Source organism: Haliotis rubra, unplaced genomic scaffold (assembly GCF_003918875.1).
Source record: "Haliotis rubra isolate DU_JTF1 unplaced genomic scaffold, ASM391887v1 Scf206, whole genome shotgun sequence".
NCBI lineage: Eukaryota > Metazoa > Mollusca > Gastropoda > Lepetellida > Haliotidae > Haliotis > Haliotis rubra.
Genome location: NW_025766070.1, coordinates 79,471 through 104,211, shown reverse-complemented (window position 1 = coordinate 104,211; position 24,741 = coordinate 79,471). Strand labels below are relative to the sequence as shown.

Here is a 24,741-nt window from a genome sequence, read left to right as displayed (position 1 = left end):
CGGATGCCCACACTATCTTTTACTGCTCAAAATGTAATAAACAAAGAACCCCATTTACAGTCCGTTTGAGTCAGAAACGGACCGATGAATTGCAAATTTTATCATTGTACAAAATTGCCACATAAATATAAATAGTGCACATGTTTATCATTTACTAATACCCAACAGCTTTCTTATATTTGAAAATTTTCCGGACTCCACCAAAAAAGTTCTTTAAGAAACTATCATTAAAATTTTGACACAGTTCACTATTTGTCACGAGGGAGGAGTGCAGAGAAAGGGACAGCCAGGTGTGCGAGAAAGGATGGAGACGGAACAGCACAGGCTAATGAATCAATAACTTGGTGGGCACTTGTGCACGTGCTTCTCTAACACCTGGCTGTCCCTTTTTATCAGTAGATAGGTTGGGTAGGCTGAAAATATCAATTAAACAAAGAAAAGATATTTGCAATGGAACTATGGACCTGTAGACTTATGCCGTGATAAAATATAGATATATCCTATCTGTCAAAACTAAATTAGGTTACTTTGGGTTATATAGTTTGAATATATTTATAACATTAATTGGATGAAAAACGATGCAGTGAGTTCAAGGTCAAATGAAACTTTATAAACTGTTATAACCAGGTTTGATCTCTTGGGTTGGTACAAAAGCACTTTATATTGCATTGATTGTATTAAGTGTTTTAAGTTTACATCATGTTTACTCCATGTTTACATGTTTAAATTGTCGCCACGAACACGAGCATATATATATGGGATTTTACTGCTGCTTCAACGACGTCCACTTAAACAGAGCTGTCAACACCTCCAAAAAGTTCCAACCCCCACCTATCTTTGCTCCAAGGCTGTACTGACAGCTAATCCCATGGATGGATGTATTGTAATTCTATCCTTTAAAGACGCAAGTCTAGATAAGTCGACAGTAGTGACGCCAGTGTGTTATTTAAAAAATATTAATAGAAATTATCATTTAAACTATTAAGTCCAAACCGTGAGAGTCGACAGGGTTGATGTACATGAATAGGCTTTGAAGGCCTGTTTATATTTGGCTGAAAATGTAACGTTTACACTGACATTTACGGGATAACGTTTAATCTCCATATACCATGATTGGTTGGTTGCCTAGTGCGGCACTCAGCAATATTCCAACCATATGGAGGTTCTCTGTAAATAATCGAGTCTGGACCAGCCAATCCAGTGATCAACAGCATGAGCATCGATCTATGCATTTGGGATACGATGACGTGTCAACCAGGTCAACGAGCCTGACTACCCGATCCCTTTAGTCGCCTCTTACGACAAGCATGGGTTGCTGAAGACCAATTCTAACCACATAGCATGAAGATTTATGGCGTAATCCCGATTAGGTATTGTTAGCACTCGCCTTCTGTGGGGGACCAGGTTATTGAGCAACAACATCCCGCCATACGGCACTGGGCATATCCTTCTATCTCTCTCCATGTCAACCCCTGCAACACACGGTACAAACACTCCTTTACAAAGCTCATTTCTGATCGTGATTCCTCGATCAAAGATCCTGGTGCTTTAAAGGGACGTAACTCCAGGTAACCCATACAGTTAGAAACAATTGGTCGTCTTGTTGTGCTGTTCTGAACAAGTACATGATGTACACATTCGTAATGACATATTTTGTAACTTTGATTAATAACCCGTATGGTAAAATGGGGTATACTCTTTGGAAATTGGATCTGACCAAAACTTACAAACGATACCTAATCGTTACTTGTCTATGGAATACTATGAAGGTAAGGTCCTGGGTCCCGAGCCACAAAGCGTTCGTAACGTTACGACCTGTCGTAACTCTATAGTTTACCATTGACTTTCGAACGTCGTAGCACTACGGATGTTTTGTGGAACGGGACCCAATCTTCTAACTGGATACAGCAAACCGCTTTTAAGACAAGGGCTGTCATTTTGATCGACATTTTGGGGCATTATATTGATATACATATCATGTTAGTATCTGGCTCATTCCGAGTGCCTACCTGTACAAGTCTGCTCTGTTTGATAGTCAGTATGGTGGAGCCAGGGAACTCATTCTCTATGGCACCAAGCCTCTGGAACAGTCCTTTGTCTTTGTGTAGGCCTGATAGAGACACAGGTGAGATTAAAATTCTAAAGAATGTTGGTTAAACATTTTGATATAATGAAAACTGTTTGATTGTAATCATATTAAAGTGTACCAAGCCCAGATACAGCTCTTGGGACAAGAACTGGTTCATTTTGCTTTAACGAGCTGACATGTAAGTGCCCGATGAATGCAAATAATATTTAGTTGTTGGATCAGTTTACAATGTTGATGTTAAGACATTTAAGCAAATGTGAGCCAGCGGGGTGTTACATAGCTTCAAGAAATCTGCAAACAACATCGTGTGGAGGGACATGAGAAATATGCCTGACACATTGTGCTTACGTTAGAAATAAACCCAACCCACGAGACTACCCGCCCGAAATTTCTAAGTGTAACTGGTTGAGTATGTTTAAAGATCGCGTATGTAAGTTCAAACAATGAAATCAATTTCCTTTAATGTCTTCAATATTTGTTCAATTCCAGGAACCACCAAAATGTTCTTCCTGTTGTTGCCATACCAACACTCATCAAACTGCTGCCATCGAGTAGGTCATATAATCGCAGGTGACGTCTCTTCAACCGTTTGGTCCCCTCCGTTAAAGACGTCAGCTTGTATACTAAAAAAAATGATGTTTCCAGTTAAAAACTGCTGTTGTTGGGTACATGGTATTCATTGCCATGTTAGCTACCGTGCTGATATTTAATAGACTATTCCCGATTTTGTGTTATTTTGCAATACATCATTCTCATTTGGAGGCAAACGGACGGTAGAGGGACGTAAATGTGTTTTGTGAGTGAGTGAGTGAGTGAGTGAGTTTAGTTTTACGCCGCTTTTAGCAATATTCCAGCAATATCACCAGAAGTGGGCTTCATACATTTTACCCATGTGGGGAATCGAACCCGGGTCATCGGCGTGACGAACGAACGCTTAAACCACTAGACTATCCCACCGCCAACACTTACCAACACAAGACAAGAGTAAGCATTTGACACACATTGATGATAAAAATATTGAAAGTGAAGTTTAACAAAGCAGTCGACCAGCCCAGTTGCGTAAACGTATAGATGGTAGGTGTCGCTGTAGAAGAAACAGCCGATGGACAGATAAAGGCATGTAGGTCATGACATACTGTCCAAATCGCGTTATCCAGTTGACCTTCAGCATGTTTAAGATATTAGAACGTGGTCAGTGAGTTTGTGGCGTTTCCCTTGTTGGAAAATTAATGTACTTTCCACCCAAACCCATTCCTTGACATATTGCGTGTATCGTCATAAAATATTTGTAAAGTATGGCCTAATAAAGTATATTTATAAAAACGGCTACAATGGCATCTTCGTCAGCTTCCATGACAAAATATTCCAGTCCATTTATATCACCGGTTCTTGTGGACCAAAATGTCGTGTGGGTGAAGATGGTGGCCACCCGCGATCTCATTATGACATACAGGACCTGATTCAGTACCAAAAGATAATAAGACAATTTTAATGAGTGAGTGAGTGAGTTTACACCGCACTCAGCAGTATTCCATCTACGTGGCGCCGGTCTGTAAATAATCGAGTCTGGACCAGACAATCAATGGATCGACAGCATGAACATCGACCTACGCAATTGGGATACGATGACATGTGTCAACCCAGTCAGCAAGCCTGACCACCCGATCCCGTTAGTCGCCTCTTACGACAAGCATGGGTTACTGAAGATCAGACCGCCTCCGTGGTGTAGTGGTTAGAGCGTCCGCCCGGAGAGCGGAAGGTCGCGGGTTCGATCCCCGGCCGCGTCATACCGAAAGACGTTAAAATATGGTACTTGTTGGTCCCTACCTGGCGCACGGCATTAATGGGTACGACAAGGACTGGTCGGCTCGGAGTCAGTATAATGTGTCTGAGTGGGGTATTCATGCTTCACTGCGGCATGGTATCTCAGTGGGCTAGCACTATAAAACCAGCTTAAGTCTGGGCTAGTACAAGCAGCCGTACATACACATACACACGCATGCACGTCGTCATATGAGCGAAATATTCTCAAGCACGAAGTAAAACCCAATTTCACGTCACCTCACTGAAGATCAATTCTAACGGGTCTTCACGGGTAAAAAGATAATAAGACAACTTTAATGAATTAATTGTATACATATGAAAATGTACTTTGTATTTTTCCTTTTCCGTGTAGATGTTGTGCAAACTCGTCCACAAGTTTCTCTACAGCATCTCGACAAGGTTGAAGATCCTCAGGTGAGAAGAATTCCTCCACTACCACGAATCCCTGCAAATAATAGTATATATTTGGCTGGTGGACGTTGTACTAATTGTAAGACTTAGTCCCACCATCATGTCGTTTGCTGCCCAGGTGAGTGAAATATAGTTGTATTAACTATTTATTAATATACAAAGAGTAATGTTAATTTTATACAGTGCATGCTGATAATTTTGATTTTCTTACACAATAGATAAGGCTGTTGTACAAAGTGTGATGGGTGTTTATACAATATGGGTTGAAGAATGATGATAAATGTATGGATATGCAACTTCTCTACTCTGTGAAAGGCGACGTTTCGACATAGATTCTAATGTCGTTGGCAAGCAAGTGATCAACAACATAAAATTATCATCATTCTTCATCGCCTCAACTTCTAAAATGCCCATCAAAGAAATAATATAAGTTGTTCACTGGTCACGAGGGGTTAATGTACCATCTATGTTTGTTTATGTTCCCTGGGCCCGTGTTCTTACGTGTTAATTTTGAACTGTGTGAAGGACGGGTATCGGATCATAATAAGAGAGACAGTTTTATTCAGTAAAAGGTCACTGGCCCATAATACAGTCAAATCCATGGTCACACATCACATCAATGGTACACGTGGATTTATAAACAAAATTGTATACAATATAAAAATAGATTAACATTCTTAATCACATCAACATAGGCAGATTGGATCATGTTTATAATACAGTTGTTTATCGTAGGAGGGTGACTAAAATATTTCACAATATATACTACCCATCAAAAGTTTAGACTCACTTAAAGCACTCACTATATGTTATGTGTGTGTGTGAGTGAGTATGGTTTTACGCCGCTTTTAGCAATATTCCAGCAATATCACGGCGGGGACACCAGAAATGGGCTTCACACATTGTGCCCATGTGGGGATTCGAACCCGGGTTTTCGGCGTGACGAGCGAACGCTTTAACCACCAGGCTACCCCACCGCCCCTAATATCCCCAGGAAGTTGGGGGAACTAAATCCAAGGGGTTGAAAACCTTATACAGATGAATTGCACGAGGATCATGCATCAAATTGCTGAAAAGCATGTGCAAATATCGCGCATGTTAACAGCTTCGTTGTGGTGTTAAGTTTTGTTATGAATTCACGAATTTTCACTGAGTTTCATCATTTATTGAACTCATAACAATAATCTTTTCAATGTTACGAATTTGTTTTACAATACATCAGTTCATGTGTAAACAGTGCCCTTAAACTGTATAGTATATTTTGCAAATTCTAGTTTAGATTAGTTGACTGAAGTAAGTGGCTACATTTACACTAGTGAGTCTATATTTTTGATGGGTAGTATATTTACCTCGAACATCAGAAAAAAATTCACAAATATACAAACTATGCCACCCATCTTCAACAACCTTAATACCCTTTGATTTACAAAATAAAAAAAATTCATTGGAAGCAATATTTTCATATCTCATTATAAGGAGTACGAGAATTACATGTACCTCCCTACCATCGATTTGCATTCGTATAACATCGGTAATTTCCGTACGTCATATTTCACTCAATTATTCGAGATAAAGAATTACAAAGTACCAAATGAATTCCCACGGTTCGTCATTTCCAGCGGGTAATATGGAAAATGTTACTCGCTTGTAAGCGGGGTACCTTGACAATAATAGAAGAGCGCTCAACCAATCGGAAAATGAATAACATTTATGTGTGAGGTAACCGGGGCAGACCCAGATCACAATAATAATGATGGCATGGCTCGCTGCTTCTACTACCGTCTTTTCCATGCCTGTGGCTTTGACTTCGAGGTCCATCCATGGTACGACCCTGAACATGTCCAGGGCGTCATTGAAAATGATGCTTTCAAACTTATCTAGATAGGCCCATATACAGCCTCAGAAGAATTCCTGCCAACAAACCTGATCTTGTCCTTTTTTATAAAGCCAATGAATTTATTTATATCATTGAATTTTCTGTCCCTTTTGACAGCAATGTGATTGGCAAAATTCAGGAAAAGCATGATAAATATGCGGACCTCGCCTTTGAAATGTCTCGCTTGCATCCCAAGTACACCGTCGTCAGGCTCCCCATTGTTCTCGGTGCCCTTGGTTTGGTACCTCCTGATCTCTTGGCGCAGATCATGAGAGTGCCCGGGTTCTCCACCGGGAGTACAACCCTTCTGACACTCTGGGTAATGCAGAAGGCTGCAGTGTTGGGGAGCCTTCATATTCTCCGGAAAGTTCTTGGTGGGTTCGACTAGGCAGCGTTTCCTGGGAGAAGTCCCATTCGCTGTCTTGGCTGCGTGTAGAGGGGACAAGGGCCCTGAGCTGATGATGAGCCTTACCAGCCTGACTGTGCCAGGATCACCCGAACCCTCTCTGCTGCATTTTCATCTTTAATCTGTAAAATATAATAATAATAAATAAATAAATAAATCAACCAATCAATCAATCAATCAATCAATCAATCAATAAATCCATAATATATAAATAAACATAAAATTAAATATATAAAAATCAAATAAAACAATTCTAAAATTCTTTGTATGTACAAATTAAGTGACCCCCCTGCATGTCATGTACAAACTCAACTTATGATTGATACCTTAGAAACCTGTGCAAGTCTAGCAGTAATGCGAAAAACATAATTTAAAATCCTACCACACCATATTTTAGAATTTTAAATGGTCTGTGAAAAGAAAAAGCATTCCATTCCTTTCCTAAATATCAACCTGTTTTGTTTATTCTAGTACAATACGTCTTGCAGTTTTATGAATAGTACTTACGCGTTCATACCGAGAACTTAAAGTATCCACACGAGGATCCATATGCGGAATGCGATTGTGTATACGGAAGTTAACGGTCTCGAACGGAAATTAACGGAAAGATACGATACATGCTGAGCGGTCCCAGCTGGGGAAGGTTGTAAACATTGTTGTGACTGATTTTATTCGTGTCATCTGATTTTTTGACTAGCTGAACCGTATCTGGAACATCGAATTGGACTAAAGCATTGTCACTGGAAAGAGGAATTGCTGACAAGCAGCGTGGGATTGGAATCACAGGCAGGTAGGGATTACACATCTCGGCGAGAGGCGCGATAGGCTCTCGGGGTAAGAGTTCCCTCTGCTTCACGAATCACATACACTGGCGGCTGTATCGACTTTGTCAGTGTGGCTGTTGTAATACTTCTCCGCAGTAGTTAATTAAATCACGTGAAGAATATGCCTTTTAGAGTAAATTTAGTACTGAGAGACTATCATGACATTTCTCTTTGCACACTCCAGGAGTCTGAATAGTCCATCACCAAATGACCACACAAATCCAAAAAGCATCAGCGTAAAGAGTTTAATTTGCCGTTGATTGCAACAAATGTCAATGAAATGTATTTAAACAGCTAATATCTTCGTGTTTTAAATGTTGAATCAGTGTACTATGTCATTGAATACCCAATGACTAGTACCCCAATCTCTTACCAGAAGGGGTTAACAATATCATGACTGGATGTAGAAAACAGTATTTAATGATAATAGAGGCCTTGGTGGTTTAAGTGAAATGATTTGGATAAGATGATTTTAAGACTGTTTATTCAAAATGACAGATATGAAGAGCATCAATAATAAGCAATGTTCAGTCATGGACCAGGAAGGTCTCCTGTGAACCGTGGCGTATGCAAAAGTACATTTGAAGGTGTCAGCGTAACACCCCAGATAGCACACGTGATGTTGCTGGTGAGACAAGCAGGAGTTCGAGTTCATAACAGAAAAGTGCAATAAGTAGCGTAACATTTAGTAGGATTAAATTAGTATTAAATATATCCAGTGACACTAGAAACACTAAACAATACTTCCCCACTATAATGTGAACTACAAACATGACTAACCCAGTTTGGTTAAGTGTACGTGACTGGAGTCATGTCGACCAGCTCTGTAAAATAATCCTTTACACTGGTGAATGGGAAATGGGTAGCCATTGTGTGTCAAGGTTGAAATGACATTCAGTTATTGCATATGCAACAGGGTATCGGAGCCTGTAGTGAAATTGTCCTCCCATTATGTTTTATTTCCTGGAAGAATTATTGCCATGGAGCAGTTTTTATTAGGAAAATTTTCTCATTATACATTAACATTGGTAATATTTGTACCGAAGGTAGCATATTGATAGACCAGCCTGACCTTTGACTGAATATAATCTCCGATTGACCCCATATTGTAGGTACTTCAGTGTGACAAGTAGGGTTCCTCCCACATTAAGCTGTCACGTCATGATATAACTGGAATATTAACAGCGGGTTTCTATTTTGTACTCCCTGAGTTAAATATGTGATATCTGTCTGTGAATAATCACAATGCTGTGAATAGATAGCACTCACGGCAGCAGTTTTGGTTTATTACCATGGCCACAGGCAGTACAGTGTTCTGTCTGGGTCAGTTACCCTTGTCAATGGACATGGTTGGGTGACATTTCATCAATATAGGTCTTGTCATGACTGTAGGCCCTCATCTTGCTTGGCTGCCTCACCACGGTCATGTAATTTGTAAAAACATAACCTTGCTCCAAGGCTGTACTGAATGATAAGCCCATGGATGTATAGTAATTCTAACCTTTAGGAGGCAAGTCTAGATATAAGGACGCCTGTCTGTTAGAAGGATATTTATATTTTTTGGATTTGTTGGTTGTTCACAACAACGTATGGTATGGATTTACAACTTCTTTAATATTTACAACACAACATTTCTGGGTGAATGACAGAATATGATACAAGCAAAATATATAGTATACAGGAAGCCAGTGAGATAGTATTACAGATTGAGATGTACAGAGATTAAGTGATGTGTTCAGATGAGATGTACAGAGTTCAAAGAGATGTACACTGTATATATAACTTTATGCAAAGGACGTACAGAATGTTTATACAGTGTAAAGGATTGGATATACATGATAGGATTGATTAGAAGCCACTTATGAAAAATAATAATTATTAAAGAAGTTGTAAATTCATACCATATGTTGTTGTGTTACCTCCCAACTTCTAAATGCCCATCAAACATCTGGTTGTTTGTTGTTTAACGCAGCATCAGCAATATTCCAGCTATATGGTGGCGGTCTGTAAATAATCGAGTCTGGGCCAGACAATCCAGTGATCAACAGTATGAATATTGTTTTTTTAGGAATTATCACTTAAATTATTTATTATTACCTTAGATGCTTGTGCAAGTCTAGTAAATACCCCTCATTGAGAGGCATTGAGAAGTTGGAGCAGTAAGCATGGCAAGGAAGGATAACAATTAAATATGGATGAACAACTCCTTGATTACAGTGGGAGCTTCTTTATTACAGATCTCATTGTAATAAAGTTGTTCATCCATATATTGTTATCCTGCTTTAGTAAATACCCCTTCAGGTAATAAGTTGACAACTGCTGAATTCTGCAGGAAAATGCTGAACATATTGTACAATTTTACAGATGAAATAAATGAAACCAACATTTGAAGTGGCATTTGTAGAAAAATATAATAGTGCAGTTATCTTTACTGTATGAATTAAAATTGCTCAAGCCTTAAACTTTAGACAATGAAGTTGTGAACTGATTGAAGGATGTTCATGTTAGTAAAATAATGGCTGAACTTTTGTCATGAAATATTTCCATGTATGTAACAGGCATGTGATTTTTCTGTCTAAAGTTGGAATTCTGTCTTTTTAATCTCCATGTAAAAATACCAAAATATCTTCTGTTTTTCTGCATTTTATTTCTTCATATGGTGCTGTCTGTTAATTTTTGCATGTTCAATTGATAAATAATCTGGCTGAATTTCAGTCTTTTTCAGTTGGGTCAAATCACATGCCTGATGTAAGAGCACTGTATGAAACTCCCCTAAAATCTCCACAAGACCACAGAGCTGATAACTTTTATGACCTACCAACCCTACAGAAAACCAGCCAGTTGTATCAACATATCAAAAAAGTATTCTTTTATCATATACAACATTTAGTTAACTCACTCGGCTTGTATTTTTCTGTAAGTTTTACAAAAGAGAAGCAAGGAAGAGAGAAATAACATTATCTTTGATAGTACTGTGTTATGGGAAAAATGATTTTTTTAAATCATGATGGAGCAAATGTACATTATTATTGCTCAAGTAATAACATGTCTGTCTGTCTGTCTGTCTGTCTAGTAGCTTTTATTTTTTTTCATGCCCTGCTCAAAGTTTGCCCGTCTTGGGTGTGCGGGTGGACGGCTATTTCGAACACAGGTTAAACATGTTAAAGTACACAGTCATCTTTCTGATATTGTGGTATTTTGACAGGTAAAGACACAATGAGTTGTGTTCTCAAAGTGATACCTGCACTTGCAGTCTGGTAATTACCGGTAGTAGTAACTCTGATACTTGGCGCTTAAACTAATTGGGGTTTAAATCGCAGCAGCAGAGCCTCGGCTGGCAATGGACAATTTGGCAGAATCTGGATCCATATGTTTTTTTAAGACATACAACGCTTACAGATACAACCATTTATTATCCATATGGTGAAACATAACCAGTGTCATATATATCATATGTGCACATGTACACATATCACTTTTGCCTAGCAACCATTGTTTCTCTATGTCGTCGTCTGTGACGTCATTTAACATGTTTAAACAATGGAACATGACGTCAATGAACAGGGCAGTCACACTTGCTTACCGTGTTTTACTGCACAAATGTTAGGGGTGGGTATTGCAGAGAATTTTCATATTGCGATGCAAAAGCATGTATTGCGATGTGTATTGCAATATATTGCAAGATGTTTTAATTAACAAAAAACTACTTATAATCGAGTTAATGTTTGATTTATAAAGCAAAACCACAACAAAATCACTATGCTTGATTCACCTTAATAAAAACATTTTATGATGACAAAGTAAAAATGAAAATAATATTTGGCACAAATGAAACAAGGAAAAGAACTTAACAATCCAGTTAAATGTAATTTTCACCACGATCATTCCCACCACCCTTACCACAATTTCCACAATCATCAAGATTACCGAGTGTTACGAAGGTTTTCCGAATGCATGTCAAAATACCGGTTTTCGATCAGCGTATCGCAATACGTATCGTTTTCATGTGTAAACCGGTTATATTGTGCAGCCCTAACAAATATACATGAATAAAATGGATAATAAAGAAATTATTACGCTCGCAAGTGTGCCACATGATTTATACGAAACTCATGCAAAATTGTTCGCTCTTCGCTCTTGCTAAGGCAATACAAAATTTCACACTCGTTTCGTATAAGTCGTATGACACGCTTGCTAGTGTAATAATCTCTGTATAATTTGGCCTGAATATTAAGGGCACATGTGTGTGTGTGTGTTGTGTAAGTTGTGACTTCCTTGGCTTCTTTTCTAACAGCTCAGTTTATTTCTCCTCTATAAATTCAAAATGTCTTCTTTTCCAGATCATATATTGTGACAGTATGTCGTCAGAGAATGAAGTGGAACCTGTCCGTTACCCAGGACAGGTTGATACGCCCTTCCCGGAGGTATTCAACACAATGCCTAAACAACCGGAACAGAAGAAACCAGGTCAACTGTCGGAAAAAATGATAAAACAATTCTTTGAAAAGGTGTGCTTTCTTAAAATGAAGTCAGACCTATTTATGTAATTGTGTCAATTTATAAGATATTATAACATTATTTAAACAAACATATTCCACACGTGCGAAAACTATTTCATGAGTATTTCATGACAGTCCTCAAAATTTTCAATGATGTTTGTCATGGTAACCTGAACATATATAGGAGATACAAACATACGTCTAATGGGATCGGATGGACAGGCTCGCTGACTTGATTGACATGTCATCATGGTCATTGTATCCCAATTGAGTAGATCGATGCTCATGCTGTTGATCACTGGATTGACTGTCCCAGGCTTGATTATGGATAGACCACTGTTATATAGCTGTAATATTGCTGAGTGCGGCGTTTAACAACAACCCAACCAACCTGTTTTACAAACATATGTTTTGTGTGAGAAGATAATTTTAGGGCTGTTTCTTGTATATTTGATGCTTTGAAATTCTTAAATGATACAATAGGAGGGAAAGGGAACGCGACATTAATAGTCCATCAGCCTTACTTTTGGATAATGTTTACTCAATTATCTTTAGACTGCAACTCTATGAATGTTACATATGTTATATTTGGGATTACACTTTCTTAGTAAAGTACAGATTCTAGTACCCATGATGGGTTGAGTCCCATCCAGGATTCAAACCCACACCCTCAGAGTCCAGCACCTAATCGCCAGCACAAAAGGTCAGTCGCCTAACCTGCGCTGCCACCGTAGCTTCCATGAATGTTGAAACTAAGGCAAAATTTCAATAATAGGTTTTCAAATGAGTTTAAGATAGCTTAAAAATTGTTTTCAATTAGGGCACAGGCAAACAATATGTGTCTGTAACAATGACCAAATGAATCTGAAGTAATTTGATGATAGTGGTAGAGCAGGGTTTCCAGGAGTTTCCTTTGTTGATTGGCTACACATTGTTCTCATACAATATACTTATATAAAGTAGAATACTCCTCTTTCTATATTGTTGAATACATGTACATTGTACATTTAACTGTGCAGTCAACTCAGTCCTAGAAAGATTCATTGTTGAATTCTGTGCATGTGCAGGTATCTGTTGAACAGCGTCACACTTGGGGTACGTTCATAACTAATGGCTGTTGGGGTGGGGTGTGTGTGTGTTGTTGATGATTTTTATGGAGGAGGAGGTTCAATGTGAAGGCCCCCCACCCCCCCTAAAATGTATGTACAAAGTAAGTGGACCCTCCCTGCTTGACATGTACAAAATCAACCCTTTTCATGTACAAAATTGCTGACCCTCCCTAGTACATATGTACAAAATTGATGATGCCCCCTTACCTCCCAGAACAGAATGGATGATCCACCCTTAAAATCATCATCACGGCCCCCTAGACATAAATGGTTCCTTGGCAATATTCCTGCTGAAGGTCTATTCAAAATTGTGTCTGGGATTCTCCTGTTAATGACACTGAGCAATGTTCAGGGTATGTTGACAAGTCGGCAACACGTCGGACCAACTGATCCCTTTAGCCAACTCATTTCTCATTTGACGTGCACTGGTTGCTAAGTACCAACCCATGGGGCCTGCCCATTGCTTGTCTCGAGCCACTGGGTAACTTGATGGCTGTTTTTTGTTTTAGGGGTATGTCATTGTTGAGGATTTCTTCACACGAGAGGAGATGGATCCGTGCCGTACCGCTATAGAGGGTCTCGTAGAAGAACTGGCTCAGAAGCTCTTCAAGGCAGGAAAAATCACAGGTAGGTTGCCCAGAGTGAGTAGTGAGTGAGTGAATGAAACTGATGAAAGTGGGAATAGTTTGTACATGTCATATGTTCCTGATGCAGATTTTGCTATCATCTGGTTTATTTTGGCCAAGGCATCAATGTACATGATGTGTTTATGGTGACATTTTGTCTCTCTTGTAGAATTCATTCGATACCTGACCAATTTAATTGTATGTTGTATTTACCTTTATGCTGTTATCCTCTTGAGCAGTATTTACTTTTATGCTGTTATCCCCTTGCGTGGTATTTACTTTTATGCTGTTATCCCCTTGAGCGGTATTTACCTTTATGCTGGTATTTACGGTTTATGCTGTTATTATCCCCTTTGTATTTACTTGATGCTGTTATTGCGCGGTATTTACTTTTATGCTGTTATCCCTTGAGCGGTATTTACCTTTATGCTGTTATCCCTTGCGTGGTATTTACTTTTATGCTGTTATCCCTATGCATGGTATTTATCTTTATGCTGTTATCCCTTGAGCGGTATTTACCTTTATGCTGTTATACCCCCTTGAGCGGTATTTACCTTTATGCTGTTATCCCCTTGCGTGGTATTTACTTTTATGCTGTTATCCCTTGAGCGGTATTTACCTTTATGCTGTTATCCCCTTGAGCGGTATTTACCTTTATGCTGTTATCCCCATGCATGGTATTTATCTTTATGCTGTTATCCCCATGCGTGGTATTTATCTTTATGCTGTTATCCCCATGCATGGTATTTATCTTTATGCTGTTATCCCCATGTGTGGTATTTATCTTTATGCTGTTATCCCCTGTATTTACCTTTATGCTGTTATCCCCATGTGTGGTATTTATCTTTATGCTGTTATCCCCATGCGTGGTATTTACCTTTATGCTGTTATCCCCTTGCATGGTATTTACCTTTATGCTGTTATCCCATTGCATGGTATTTATCTTTATGCTGTTATCCCTTGAGCGGTATTTACCTTTATGCTGTTATCCCCATGCATTGTATTTATCTTTATGCTGTTATCCCCTTGAGTGGTATTTACCTTTATGCTGTTATCCCCTTGAGCGGTATTTACCTTTATGTATTTATCTTTATGCTGTTATCCCCTTGCTTTATGCGGTATCCCCTTTTGTATTTATCCCCTTTATGCTGTTATCCTGTTATCCCCTTGAGGTATTTACCTTTATGCTGTTATCCCCTTGAGCGGTATTTACCTTTATGCTGTTATCCCCTTGAGCGGTATTTACTTGATGCTGTTATCCCCTTGAGCGGTATTTACCTTTATGCTGTTATCCTCTTGAGCGGTATTTACCTTTATGCTGTTATCCCCTTGCATGGTATTTATCTTTATGCTGTTATCCCCTTGAGCGGTATTTACCTTTATGCTGTTATCCCCTTGAGTGGTATTTACCTTTATGCTGTTATCCCTTTGAGCGGTATTTACCTGATGCTGCATTCAGTTTGTTTTCACTGCATGCTGTAGTTGCCCTAAGCTGTATTCACTCTATGTTAGCAGTGGGGTAGCCTTGTGACGCAGAGACCCAGACTCGATTCGCCAATGTGTGAAGCCCATTTCAAGTGTTCCCCCGTTGTGATATTGCTGTAATATTGCTAAAAGAGGCGTAAAACCGTACTCATTCACTCTATGTTATATTCATTATGTGTTGTTAATGTTGTACACATTCTGTGCTTTATCCACTGTTTCAAGTGGAGCGGTTGGGTAGCCAGCCTAGTAGTGAAAGTGTTCGCATGTCATGCCCACGCTCCCAATTCCCATCATTGGCACTATGTTATGAAGCTCATTTCTGGCTTCCCCTGCTGTTAATAGTGTTATATAGCTGGAATGTTGCTAATAGCGATGTTAAAACACGACCCACTACAAACATTTTGATAGGGGCATACCGAAGGAGTGTCATGACAAACAACCAAACCACAACTCACTCAGTCACTCAGTCACTCACTGTTGCAAGCCAGTCTGTATTCTCCCACGCCTGTTTTCACTCCAAAACAGTTTCATCCTGTACTATGTTCTGCCTGTGTTGTTTTCATCCTGTGTTGTTTTCACCCTGTGTACAGCCTGTGTTGTTTTCACCCTGTGTACAGCCTGTGTTGTTTTCATCCTGTGTTCACCCTGTGTTGTTTTCATCCTGTGTTGTTTTGACCCTGTGTACAGCCTGTGTTGTTTTGACCCTGTGTACAGCCTGTGTTGTTTTCATCCTGTGTTCATCCTGTGTTGTTTTCATCCTGTGTTGTTTTCACCCTGTGTTGTTTTCATCCTGTGTACAGTCTGTGTTGTTTTCATCCTGTGTTCATCCTGTGTTGTTTTCATCCTGTGTTGTTTTCACCCTGTGTACAGCCTGTGTTGTTTTCATCCTGTGTTCATCCTGTGTTGTTTTCATCCTGTGTTGTTTTCATCCTGTGTTGTTTTCTTCAGCCGTGTTGTTTTCACCCTGTGTACAGCCTGTGTTGTTTTCACCCTGTGTTCATCCTGTGTTGTTTTCACCCTGTGTTGTTTTCATCCTGTGTACAGCCTGTGTTGTTTTCACCCTGTGTACAGCCTGTGTTGTTTTCACCCTGTGTACAGCCTGTGTTGTTTTCACCCTGTGTACAGCCTATGTTGTTTTCATCCTGTGTTCATCCTGTGTTGTTTTCACCCTGTGTTGTTTTCATCCTGTGTACAGCCTGTGTTGTTTTCACCCTGTGTACAGCCTGTGTTGTTTTCACCCTGTGTACAGCCTGTGTTGTTTTCATCCTGTGTTCATCCTGTGTTGTTTTCACCCTGTGTTGTTTTCATCCTGTGTACAGCCTGTGTTGTTTTCACCCTGTGTACAGCCTGTGTTGTTTTCAGCCTGTGTTGTTTTCACCCTGTGTACAGCCTGTGTTGTTTTCACCCTGTGTACAGCCTGTGTTGTTTTCAGCCTGTGTTGTTTTCACCCTGTGTACAGCCTGTGTTGTTTTCACCCTGTGTACAGCCTGTGTTGTTTTCATCCTGTGTTTTCACCCTGTGTTGTTTTCACCCTGTGTTGTTTTCATCCTGTGTTGTTTTCACCCTGTGTTGTTTTCGCCCTGTGTTGTTTTCATCCTGTGTTCTTTTCATCCTGTGTTGTTTTCACCCTGTGTACAGCCTGTGTTGTTTTCACCCTGTGTTGTTTTCATCCTGTGTTCATCCTGTGTTGTTTTCATCCTGTTGTTTTCATCCTGTGTTGTTTTCACCCTGTGTTGTTTTCACCCTGTGTTGTTTTCGTCCCATGTTGTTTTCACCCTGTGTTGTTTTCACCATGTGTTGTTTTCATCCTGTGTTGTTTTCATCTTGTGCTGCGTGCAGCCTGTGTAGTTTTCACCCCGTGCTTTGTTCAGCTTGTGTTGTTTTCATCCTGTGTTGTTTTCACCCTGTGTTCATCCTGTGTTGTTTTCACCCTGTGTTCAGCCTGTGTTGTTTTCACCCTGTGTTGTTTTCACCCTGTGTTCAGCCTGTGTTGTTTTCATCCTGTGTTGTTTTCACCCTGTGTTCATCCTGTGTTGTTTTCATCCTGTGTTGTTTTCATCCTGTATTGTTTTCACCCTGTGTACAGCCTGTGTAGTTTTCACCCTGTGTTGTTTTCACCCTGTGTACAGCCTTGTTGTTTTCACCCTGTGTACAGCCTGTGTTGTTTTCACCCTGTGTACAGCCTGTGTTGTTTTCACCCTGTGTACAGCCTGTGTTGTTTTCACCCTGTGTACAGCCTGTGATGTTTTCATCCTGTGTTTTCACCCTGTGTTGTTTTCACCCTGTGTTGTTTTCATCCTGTGTTGTTTTCACCCTGTGTTCTTTTCATCCTGTGTTGTTTTCACCCTGTGTACAGCCTGTGTTGTTTTCACCCTGTGTTGTTTTCATCCTGTGTACAGCCTGTGTTGTTTTCATCCTGTGTTCATCCTGTGTTGTTTTCATCCTGTGTTGTTTTCACCCTGTGTACAGCCTGTGTTGTTTTCATCCTGTGTTCATCCTGTGTTGTTTTCATCCTGTGTTGTTTTCACCCTGTGTACAGCCTGTGTTGTTTTCACCCTGTGTTCATCCTGTGTTGTTTTCACCCTGTGTTGTTTTCATCCTGTGTACAGCCTGTGTTGTTTTCACCCCTGTGTACAGCCTGTGTTGTTCACCCTGTGTACAGCCTGTTGTTTTCATCCTGTGTTCATCCTGTGTTGTTTTCACCCTGTGTTGTTTTCATCCTGTGTACAGCCTGTGTTGTTTTCACCCTGTGTACAGCCTGTGTTGTTTTCACCCTGTGTACAGCCTGTGTTGTTTTCATCCTGTGTTCATCCTGTGTTGTTTTCACCCTGTGTTGTTTTCATCCTGTGTACAGCCTGTGTTGTTTTCACCCTGTGTACAGCCTGTGTTGTTTTCAGCCTGTGTTGTTTTCACCCTGTGTACAGCCTGTGTTGTTTTCACCCTGTGTACAGCCTGTGTTGTTTTCACCCTGTGTTGTTTTCACCCTGTGTACAGCCTGTGTTGTTTCACCCTGTGTACAGCCTGTGTGTTTTCATCCTGTGTTTTCACCCCTGTGTTGTTTTCACCCTGTGTTGTTTTCATCCTGTGTTGTTTTCACCCTGTGTTGTTTTCACCCTGTGTTGTTTTCATCCTGTGTTGTTTTCATCCTGTGTTGTTTTCACCCTGTGTACAGCCTGTGTTGTTTTCACCCTGTGTTGTTTTCATCCTGTGTTCATCCTGTGTTGTTTTCATCCTGTTGTTTTCATCCTGTGTTGTTTTCACCCTGTGTTGTTTTCGTCCCATGTTGTTTTCACCCTGTGTTGTTTTCACCATGTGTTGTTTTCATCCTGTGTTGTTTTCATCTTGTGCTGCGTGCAGCCTGTGTAGTTTTCACCCCGTGCTTTGTTCAGCTTGTGTTGTTTTCATCCTGTGTTGTTTTCACCCTGTGTTCATCCTGTGTTGTTTTCACCCTGTGTTCAGCCTGTGTTGTTTTCACCCTGTGTTGTTTTCACCCTGTGTTCAGCCTGTGTTGGTTTCACCCTGTGTTGTTTTCACCCTGTGTTCATCCTGTGTTGTTTTCATCCTGTGTTGTTTTCATCCTGTATTGTTTTCACCCTGTGTACAGCCTGTGTAGTTTTCACCCTGTGTTGTTTTCACCCTGTGTACAGCCTTTGTTGTTTTCACCCTGTGTACAGCCTGTGTTGTTTTCACCCTGTGTACAGCCTGTGTTGTTTTCACCCTGTGTACAGCCTGTGTTGTTTTCATCCTGTGTTTTCACCCTGTGTTGTTTTCACCCTGTGTTGTTTTCATCCTGTGTTGTTTTCACCCTGTGTTGTTTTCACCCTGTGTTCTTTTCATCCTGTGTTGTTTTCACCCTGTGTACAGCCTGTGTTGTTTTCACCCTGTGTTGTTTTCATCCTGTGTTCATCCTGTGTTGTTTTCATCCTGTTGTTTTCACCCTGTGTTGTTTTCGTCCCATGTTGTTTTCACCCTGTGTTGTTTTCACCATGTGTTGTTTTCATCCTGTGTTGTTTTCATCTTGTGCTGCGTGCAGCCTGTGTAGTTTTCACCCCGTGCTTTGTTCAGCTTGTGTTGTTTTCATCCTGTGTTGTTTTCACCCTGTGTTCATCCTGTGTTGTTTTCACCCTGTGTTCATCCTGTGTTGTTTTCACCCTGTGTTCAGCCTGTGTTGTTTTCACCCTGTGTTCAGCCTGTGTTGTTTTCACCCTGTGTTCATCCTGTGTTGTTTTCACCCTGTGTTCATCCTGTGTTGTTTTCATCCTGTGTTGTTTTCATCCTGTATTGTTTTCACCCTGTGTTGTTTTCACCCTGTGCTTTGTTCATGTTGTGCTGTACTTGAACTTCTGTTCTGTTGGTAGATACATACAAGGATCTTGGATTCTTTCAAAGACTGACCCAGTTGGAGAAGGATTTCCCAGGTACAAACGTCCTCCTGCACAAGCTGGGCAAGCTCCCTCAGGTGAGGAAACTACTCATGACCATTAGCTCACACACCTTGGGATGATGGCAATAATTTGTAGTCAACTCCATCGATTTGATTTATATTTTGTTTAACACCTCACTCAGCAATATTCCAGCTTTATGGGGGCGGTCTGTAAATAATCGCGTGTGGATTAGACAATCCAGTGATCAAAAGCATGAGCATCAATCTACGCAATTGGGATACGATAACATGTGTCAACCAAGTCAGTGAGCCTGACCACCCGTCCTGTTACAAGCATGGGACCAATTCTGAAGATCAATTCTAACCTGGATCTTCACAGGTTCTGTCAGTGAGCATAATAAGGGTCCCTCCATGCTCTTCACATGTTCCATTATTATGATACAGTCAGGGGTATAAATAACCCATTGCCCGACATCCGAGTCCAGTGGTTTTTTCTGTCGGGCAAGCAAATTTGTGTATCACACTGTACCGGTGTCCAGTGGACTTTCCAATGTTAATTATTTTGTTTATTTAAAAAATCAGCAACAAAACGGTCGGTATAGTGGAAACATTATCAGGGCAAGTGACTTTCAATGTGCCACTGTACCGGAGTACACTAGCAATTTTAAAGTTATTTCCACCCCTGTACAGCCCCTGGACTCTTTCTCCGTAAAAGCTTTGTTCGAGACAATCTTATGCTATCTGACAGTATTATTTCTTTTCTCATGACTGTTGAACACTTTCTTTTATCATTGTGTAATATTGGAGCGATCGATCGTATAATCGGTCAATTGATCGATCTCGCTTGCGTCAGCGATTATTAATGGGCTCGTTAGACTAATCATTATTCTTAAAAAATGAAATATCAAATTAAACTTTAGAAAGTGTGTTTCTTCTTGTTATGTTTGTTATATCAAGACATAAACATATATTGCAGTTTCCTGACTCAATAAACTGCAGTGTAAACAACATACTGGAGTACGTGTGTCAGCAGGAAGCGTCCTTGATCATTTTGATCGTAGTATTGATTGGTGCCTGCTTTGTTTGCGCAATGTGATGATTGTGTCCCGTTTTTGTCCATTTGAGTTCTGTGGTGGGGTTTACGATTACAATTGATTGATTACTGAGCTCTGAATATTGATCTGCATATGTGCTCGAAGACCAGCACTATCATTGTGTCCTTAGGGCTTAAGTGGAAGCTATGGTAACAAATGGGTACAAGGTATTCATAAGAATGGAATGGAGGTATAAATAATACACTCAATAACCCTCACCACTGACTTACAACTAAAGATGTTTAATCCAAAGTTATATCTGATATGTTCTACGACTGTCACAGCAAACCTGTATATTAGATCTGACTAAGGAGTTCTGGTGGTTAAGGTAGATCACATGGTTGATGCAGGTCATCGTATCCCAGTCACATAGATTGATGCTCATGACGTCAATCACTAGATTCCCATGTCCAGACCTGATAATTTACAGGTCGTTGTCATATTGCTGAATGTGACAGAAAAATAAAAAAAATGAATTATAATAATAGAAATCGTTATTTTGATTACTTTCTGGAGAACTGCAATTTTGAATGTATATCTGGAACGTAAGAACAGCCAGTAGTTCCTCCTTTTATGGTTTGCATTGTTTTTCACGACAGGCATTTCGAAACCTGTGGTCTAACGAGCGCTTGCTCAATGTGATAGAGCAGCTGCTTGGCCCGGACATTGCAGGACATCCGGTGTGGAATCTTCGGACAAAGACACCCCAGAATGAGGCTACAACGGTTCCTTGGCACCAAGGTATCTATAGAGTACTCTGTATCAAAGAATAGTAAGACTGAAAGGCGAGTCATGCAGGAATCTCTCAATACAAGGGCTGTGGGGTAGCATACTGTTGTCACATAGAGATACTCAAGGATTTATATGGAGAAACATGTGACCCCCCTTTAAAATCATCATCACCCCCCAGCCATAAATTATGAACGGCCCTGATGTAGGCTATAGATTGTGTATACCTGAACAGTGGCTCTGTGAGGTCCTCTCACTTAGTAGTCCTTAGTGTCCTTTATGTGGAGTGTCTGTATTAAACAGGTTGTCTATGTTGATAGTTATTGATATCTGTAGATTGTGTATACCTGAACAGTGGCTCTGTGAGGTCCTCTCACTTAGAAGTCCTTAGTGTCCTTTATGTGGAGTGTCTGTATTAAACAGGTTGACTATGTTGATAGTTATTGATATCTGTAGATTGTGTATACCTGAACAGTGTCTCTGTGAGGTCCTCTCACTTAGTAGTCCTTAGTGTCCTTTATGTGGAGTGTCTGTATTAAACAGGCTGACAATGTTGATAGTTATTGATATCTGTAGATTGTGTATACCTGAACAGTGGCTCTGTGAGGTCCTCTCACTTAGTAGTCCTTAGTGTCCTTTATGTGGAGTGTCTGTATTAAACAGGTTGACTATGTTGATAGTTATTGATATCTGTAGATTGTGTATACCTGAACAGTGGCTCTGTGAGGTCCTCTCACTTAGAAGTCCTTAGTGTCCTTTATGTGGAGTGTCTGTATTAAACAGGTTGACTATGTTGATAGTTATTGATATCTGTAGATTGTGTATACCTGAACAGTGGCTCTGTGAGGTCCTCTCACTTAGTAGTCCTTAGTGTCCATTTATGTGGAGTGTCTGTATTAAACAGGCTGACAATGTTGATAGTTATTGATATCTGTAGATTGTGTATACCTGAACAGTGGCTCTGTGAGGTCCTCTCACTTAGAAGTCCTTAATGTCCATTTTGTGAAGTGTCCATATTAAACAGGTTGACAATAATGATTGTAATTGATTCCTGTAGATTGTGCATACTTGGACAATGAGTCCTATGAGGTCCTCTCACCTACAAGTAGTTAGGTCCTCTCACCTACAAGTCCTTAATGTCCATTTTGTGAAGTGTCCATATTAAACAGGTTGACAATAATGATTGTCATTGATTCCTGTAGATTGTGCATACCTGGACAATGAGTCCTATGAGGTCCTCTCACCTACAAGTCCTTAATGTCCATTTTGTGAAGTGTCCATATTAAACAGGTTGACAATAATTTTGTGTCCTATGAGGTCCTCTCACCTACAAGTCCTTAATGTCCATTTTGTGAAGTGTCCATATTAAACAGGTTGACAATAATGATTGTCATTGATTCCTGTAGATTGTGCATACTTGGACAATGAGTCCTATGAGGTCCTCTCACCTACAAGTCCTTAATGTCTATTTTGTGAAGTGTCCATATTAAACAGGTTGACAATAATGATTGTAATTGATTCCTGTAGATTGTGCATACCTGGACAATGAGTCCTATGAGGTCCTCCAGCCTACAGCTTGGATCCCACTGCTAGACGCCACAGAAGAGAATGGCTGTATGCAGGTACTGCTGTTATGAAGGGGTCTATCTGCCCCAAACATATTTTCAGTTCTTATTTCTTACACCTTCCTCTCTTGAATGTTCAGATAAAGCAAAATATCAAGACATGAACATCACACCATGGTAGTCAAATATGAATTGATGCTGTGTTTGAAGCCTGAATTGGGACTTTTTGAGCATTCACTCAGGATTAAAATACAATGTAATGAAATTATGTACCCTTTTCACTTCTGATTCTGATGTTTAAAAAAGGTGCTCAGGAATATATATGTTTTATTAGTAAGTGTTTGTAATTTGATTTTTTAAAAGTGAAGCAGATGACAGTGTTTGGTAAACTTGGTTTGACCCTACACTGGAACATATGTTAACAATTGCTTCACGTAGTCATGAAACTGCTTTCAAAGTGTGATGTGGCCCATCAGGCCCTTGCTGCTACACTTGTTTATTCCATAGGGGGTTCAGAATATATTCCTGACGTATCAGTTGACTGTTGTAGAAATAAAGTATTTAGCATGATTCAAGAGGAGGGATCTGGTGCATTAAATACACTTGTTATTAATATTCGTTATTAAAAGTTCACTTTCGAATCTCTGTTTCTGGCTGCAGGTTGCAGTTGGGGGTCACCGCAGTGGAAAGATTGCCACTCATCAGTGTTGCTATGGCGGCACATGGTACGTCATGCTGGAGGAAGAGGAAATGGTGAAATCTCTGGGTAATCATGTTGACATTGCTATGATAAACAGTCTCAGTATATCGTGCGGACAAGGACCCGTGAAGGTCCCGGGTTAGAATTGATCTTCAGTAACCCATGCTTGTTGTAAAAGGCGACTATGCTTGTCGTAAGAGGTGGTCAGGCTCGCTGACTTGGTTGACACATGTCAGCGGTTCCCAATTGCGCAGATCGATGCTGATGCTGTTGATCACTGGATTGTCTGGTCCAGACTTGATTATTTACAGACCGCCGCCATATAGCTGGAATATTGCTGAGTGCGGCGTAAAACTAAACTGACTCAACTCACTCGTGCAGACAAGCACAGAGTGTAGGGAAGAAATTAGAATTATTGATCTTCAGCAATACTAGTCATAAGAGGACACCACTGGGTGGCCAGACTCAGTAACTTGGTTGATGCTTGTCATCGTATCCAGGGATGATGTGGTAGCCTAGTGGTCAAAGCTTTTGCACGTTATGCAGAAGACCCGGGTTGGAGTCCCCACATGGGTACAATGTGTGAAGTCCATTTCTTGTGTCCCTGCAGTGATATTGTTGTAATATTGCTAAATAGATGTTGCTGTTCTACCAACAAGTAGTCCCCCCTCGTAAGAAATAGCGATTGGTGACAATAAAATGCTGATTGTTTGTTTAACAACTTTTTTATTCGGGTGTCTAACATTATGAGACAGATCATCAGAGTTGGTCTGTCGATTTCATGTGACTGTGCAAAATTTAGTTTTGTTGCAATTATTAGATTTGTGTTAGTGAGCAGTTCATCGGTCTCAAATGAAATCGAACAGACTGTAATTAAAGTTTCAATGATTATATCATGGCATTTTAGCCTATAATGCATGGGCACAATGTGTGAAGCCCATTTCTGGTGTCCCCCCGCCGTGATATTGCTTGAATATTGCTAAAAGCGGCGTAAAACCCAACTCACTCACTCACTTAGCCTATAATGCGAGGAAAACCCATAGTGATGGATGGTTTAGAATTACATCACCTTATGTGTGCATGTGCATCATTGGTGTTTGTTGCGTCAAACTTGCCTACT

General features: G+C 40.1%; 1 protein-coding gene across 3 annotated transcripts in view; it reads left to right on the top strand.

Moving 5' to 3' along the window:
* The first annotated feature begins 7,210 nt into the window (after window positions 1–7,210).
* The window catches only part of LOC124276114 (probable alpha-ketoglutarate-dependent hypophosphite dioxygenase), a 30,416-nt gene continuing 12,885 nt past the window's right edge, over window positions 7,211–24,741 (top strand). The window contains exons 1-7 of one of the 3 annotated variants that reach the window (XM_046711774.1): window positions 7,211–7,396; window positions 11,771–11,938; window positions 13,548–13,665; window positions 19,508–19,608; window positions 21,227–21,368; window positions 22,884–22,978; window positions 23,582–23,687. In XM_046711774.1, coding sequence (XP_046567730.1) covers window positions 11,789–11,938; window positions 13,548–13,665; window positions 19,508–19,608; window positions 21,227–21,368; window positions 22,884–22,978; window positions 23,582–23,687 — 712 coding nt within the window. In that variant the 5' untranslated portion in view covers window positions 7,211–7,396; window positions 11,771–11,788. Of the gene's footprint in view, window positions 7,401–10,145; window positions 10,293–11,767; window positions 11,939–13,547; window positions 13,666–19,507; window positions 19,609–21,226; window positions 21,369–22,883; window positions 22,979–23,581; window positions 23,688–24,741 lie in introns of those variants that run through there. The other 2 variants (XM_046711773.1, XM_046711772.1) reach the window with 2 other exon arrangements.